The sequence below is a fragment of the Poecilia formosa genome, unplaced genomic scaffold, assembly GCF_000485575.1.
Source record: "Poecilia formosa unplaced genomic scaffold, Poecilia_formosa-5.1.2 Scaffold293, whole genome shotgun sequence".
NCBI classification, from domain to species: Eukaryota; Metazoa; Chordata; class Actinopteri; order Cyprinodontiformes; family Poeciliidae; genus Poecilia; species Poecilia formosa.
The window spans coordinates 681201-686383 of record NW_006800232.1 but is presented as its reverse complement, the minus strand read 5'-3'; the positions used below and the strand labels follow the sequence as shown (position 1 = coordinate 686383).

The following is a 5183-nucleotide window of genomic DNA, read 5'->3' as shown; positions in this document are numbered from 1 at the left end:
TTGCTCAGTCTCTGAGGGTCAAGTAGGAGGATCATTTATCTTCAAGAAGACATCAGGACCAATCACTCATGTTGTAAATTCAAGCAGCAGCTCAGCTTCTTTCCACATCAGTGAAGTCAACTTGGTGGATCATGGACCGTACCAGTGTCAGTTTCAAAGAAGGTCTTTTAATCAAGACTTGAGCACCAACTTGAGTGATTCTGTCCAGCTAACTGGTAATGTTTTGTCTTTATGTTTTAGATTGTTTTCAAATTTGCTTGCTCTTTTGTCATGTCCACTTCCACTCAGTATGGTTAAGCTCGCTCTTCTCCATTGTCTCCTTTTGGTTTACCATCTCTTTTTTCCTGGACCCTCCATTGTCTGCATTATTTTGTTCTGCTGCTGTCTGTCTATGTCAATAAATTATTTATGTCCATGGGAGTCTCAAGTCTGCACTTTGGTCCTCTTTTAAATTTTTCTAATTTGACATTGTGTTATTTTTCAGTGAGCCTACCAAAGCCTACCATCACCATCCAGCCTGCTGGTATGGTTATGTGGGGCCAGGATGTCCACATTTCTTGTTCGATTACTGGGGGTGAAGTAGAAGGATCATTCATCTTCACAAAGACCTCAGGTCTTTTCACAAAGACTGTGAACTCAAGCAGCAACTCTGCTACTCTATATATCCCTGAAGTTACCTTTACGGATGAGGGAGACTACCAGTGTCAGTTCAAAGTGAAGATTTCTAATGAAGACTTCAGCTCTAACTTCAGCAGTGATGTCCCACTCTTTGTAACAGGTGTGTTTTTATTTTTATTTTGCAGATTAATTGAGCTTACTATACGTTTTAAAGGATTATAGCAGGTGAACAATCTTATCCATCAATTCAAGTTTACAAATGAGGGATCGTACCAGTGTCAGTTTCAAAGAACAGATTCTAGCTCAGTTTTTAGTGATAATGTCAACCTGAACGTGACAGGTAATTGTTTGTGAAATTAGTTTAATCAAATAGTTCAAAATGACATAATAAATAACATTCTCATTATGCTTTTAGTGATTCTTCCAAAACCAAGCATCACCATGGACCCTGCAGGCGTGGTTACCTTTGGTGAACTCATTGCCATCAATTGTTCCATTTCGACCCAATATTTAGGCGGATCATTCACCCTGAAGAAGACCTCTGGATCATTCACCCTGAAGAAGACCTCTAAATCATTCACTAAGACCCAACAATCAAGTACCAACTCCTCTACATTCAGATTTCTTGAAGCCAGTGATAATCATGAGGGAAATTACAGCTGTTATTATGAAAAACTTGTGGAATATAAAACTTTCACCTCCCCTCTAAGTGACAATGTCACGGTTTCTGTTACTAATAACTGAAGTTCATGTTCCTGACCCTTCCTCAATCTCCTCATAAACGACTATCCTAAACTAATCTAATGAATGTTGTGTGAGGTGAGTGTGTAAGTTCTCACGGTGTAATCAGTAAACTCATGATACAGTAATGAAGTAAACAAGAATGAAAACGTTATTTTTTATATAACTGTTCAGATGTAAGAACACATACAATAACACATGTAAACCTCTATGAGGGACAAACTTGGTTGAGATTAAGGTTCAAGCTGTAAAACAACATTACCAGACACTTCATATCAAAAGATTTAAACAAATTGTCCCTTAATGAACCCACTGCTTAACCCCCAAAACATTTAAGTATTGTTTTTTTTCTCACAATGGCAGATAGGCTACTTACTGGGTTTAATAAATAAAAGAAAAAGATCTAAAAGTGTGTTGAGTAATCTTGAGGCTTTCCCATGACTTTCTTGAAGCATTTCTGTATTAATTGAGGTTTTGACTTTTTCTTCACAACTGAAATGTAAAAATCTTCAATGGGATAAAAGTTGATTGCTTTATTTTTAGATTTTGAGCCTATTTATATTTCTGCCTTCATACTGTAATCACCATTGTTCTGTATTTGAGGGTGTTCTTGTCTGTGGGTGAATTTCAATAAATGATGTAGACCAGAATTTAATAGATTTTGATACTGGTATTTAAACATTTGTGAGTGACAAAAGTTTTTGTAATTTTTATTTGATCTATGATCATTTAACAACCAAAGGAGTTTGTAATACTGGATGACTATGTATGTACAATGCACTGCAAAAACAATTATACCGGACTTTATGGGATTTCCTGGGTATTTCGGGTATGTCTCTACTACAGACACCTAGAGACTGAAATTTTGGTCTGTTATCATTCACAAAAAAAAGTCTTGCCACAAATGCACAATAAAATTTAGGTGTTGAGTTTGACAGGAGTATTCTAACACATTAACACATGAGATGTACTAAGATATAAATATACTAAGCATATCTGGCTTGCTGATTTGGAATATTCAGAAAGCCTAACTTCTCTCACTTGGTGTATGCATTGAGTTCCTGGAGCAGATGTCTTTGCACATAATGGTGATACAGGTGACATACATTTAGTACATAAATGAATGCCACTGTTTTTACATAGAGAGAATGTTCTGCATTTTGCTTTATGAAAAGGCATTTTGGTTCTGTTGTCAATGTTGCATAAATACCCAGCTCATACTTAGAGGATGAGGTAATATTATACCTTAAAGGCTTAAAAATCTCCCTATTCAATAGATTTTTGCNGTTTTTAGTGATAATGTCAACCTGAACGTGACAGGTAATTGTTTGTGAAATTAGTTTAATCAAATAGTTCAAAATGACATAATAAATAACATTCTCATTATGCTTTTAGTGATTCTTCCAAAACCAAGCATCACCATGGACCCTGCAGGCGTCGTTACCTTTGGTGACCTCATTGCCATCAATTGTTCCATTTCGACCCAATATTTAGGCGGATCATTCACCCTGCAGAAGACCTCTGGATCATTCACCCTGCAGAAGACCTCTAAATCATTCACCAAGACCCAACAATCAAGTACCAACTCCTCTACATTCAGATTTCTTGAAGCCAGTGATAATCATGAGGGAAATTACAGCTGTTATTACAAAACACTTGTGGAATATAAAACTTTCACCTCCCCTCTAAGTGACAATGTCACAGTTTCTGTTACTTATGACTGAAGTTTATGTTCCTGACCCTTCCTCAATCTCCTCATATACGACTATCCTAAACTAATCTAATCTAATGAATGTTGTGTGAGGTGAGTGTGTAAGTTGTCACGGTGTAATTAGCAAACTCATGATACAGTAATGAAGTAAACAAGAATGAAAAAGTTCTTTTTTATATAACTGTTCAGATGTAAGAACACATACAATAACACATGTAAACCTCTATGAGGGACAAACTTGGTTGAGATTAAGGTTCAAGCTGTAAAACAACATTACCAGACACTTCATATCAAAAGATTTAAACAAATTGTCCCTTAATGAACCCACTGCTTAACCCCCAAAACATTTAAGTATTGTTTTTTTTCTCACAATGGCAGATAGGCTACTTACTGGGTTTAATAAATAAAAGAAAAAGATCTAAAAGTGTGTTGAGTAATCTTGAGGCTTTCCCATGACTTTCTTGAAGCATTTCTGTATTAATTGAGGTTTTGACTTTTTCTTCACAACTGAAATGTAAAAATCTTCAATGGGATAAAAGTTGATTGCTTTATTTTTAGATTTTGAGCCTATTTATATTTCTGCCTTCATACTGTAATCACCATTGTTCTGTATTTGAGGGTGTTCTTGTCTGTGGGTGAATTTCAATAAATGATGTAGACCAGAATTTAATAGATTTTGATACTGGTATTTAAACATTTGTGAGTGACAAAAGTTTTTGTAATTTTTATTTGATCTATGATCATTTAACAACCAAAGGAGTTTGTAATACTGGATGACTATGTATGTACAATGCACTGCAAAAACAATTATACCGGACTTTATGGGATTTCCTGGGTATTTCGGGTATGTCTCTACTACAGACACCTAGAGACTGAAATTTTGGTCTGTTATCATTCACAAAAAAAAGTCTTGCCACAAATGCACAATAAAATTTAGGTGTTGAGTTTGACAGGAGTATTCTAACACATTAACACATGAGATGTACTAAGATATAAATATACTAAGCATATCTGGCTTGCTGATTTGGAATATTCAGAAAGCCTAACTTCTCTCACTTGGTGTATGCATTGAGTTCCTGGAGCAGATGTCTTTGCACATAATGGTGATACAGGTGACATACATTTAGTACATAAATGAATGCCACTGTTTTTACATAGAGAGAATGTTCTGCATTTTGCTTTATGAAAAGGCATTTTGGTTCTGTTACAATAGCGGTTTTCAACGTGGGCGGTACCGCCCCCCAGGGGGCGTTCAGAGTACGGCAGGGGGCGCTGGCGGACATTTTTACAAGAGGAGGGCGCTGGGATGCTTTTGGGGGGCGTTTGGTCGAAGGTAAACTTTACACTTTAAATGCACAACAATGCCAGTTTAGACTTTGAGCAACTTGGTAAAACTGTATTGTGTAACATTAAGCCATGCTTGGCTGGAACTGTATCGATGGCAGCTCTTCTTCTAGTCAGTGTTTGTTAGCTTCTGTTAGCTTCTTGGCGCAGCTCCGTTCTCCTGCTCCTGGTAGCTAAAATCACGATACCCTCACTGTGTATCCCTCTGAAAAATGAACCCATTTAAATAAAGAAATTCCTCCATAGTGATACCTCGATAGAGAGCCTTCATTTTTTAGCCTTAACACCGGAGCTGTAAGTGGTCCGGTATGAGACGGGGGTGATAGAACAACATAGCACTTTTAAATTTCAATAATCAGAATACCGAAATTGTTTCCGTTGTTTTAAAAGGTTTTTGTCAGTCTGCCTTTTCCCCATCGATACGCTTCCCGACCGCCCTGCATCTTAGTGGGTTAAAAAAAAAAAAGCATGATGATTAGGCGGCGCAGCAGGTGATGAGTGAAGATTACCGATGGTGAGCGTCAATACATGATCAAATAAATCTAGCAACAGGAAAGAAACTAAAGTGGACATAGCAATTAACCAAGAGAGGATAATTACTAATCAAAGGAAACTAAATGGAAATGAATGAATAACAAAATGCAAGAATAAACTAAGAAACTAAAGTAAATACAGAGGAATAAACTGGTATGGCAAGACCTTTCGAGCAATAATTAATACAAGGACTGTATGGCAAGAATGAACGGTCGCTATTTCCAGATAAAAGGTA

The 5183-nt window shown here is 36.6% G+C and overlaps 1 protein-coding gene across 1 annotated transcript in view; it reads left to right on the top strand.

The window, feature by feature from the left end:
- Window positions 1–1463, top strand: part of LOC103151829 (deleted in malignant brain tumors 1 protein-like) — an 18695-nt gene extending 17232 nt beyond the window's left edge. Inside the window, exon 13 of the mRNA XM_007572066.2 lies at window positions 1034–1463. Within this exon, the coding sequence (XP_007572128.2) occupies window positions 1034–1362 (329 nt within the window). The 3' untranslated portion in view covers window positions 1363–1463. The remainder of the gene's footprint in view (window positions 1–1033) is intronic.
- Window positions 1464–5183: the final 3720 nt, after the last annotated feature.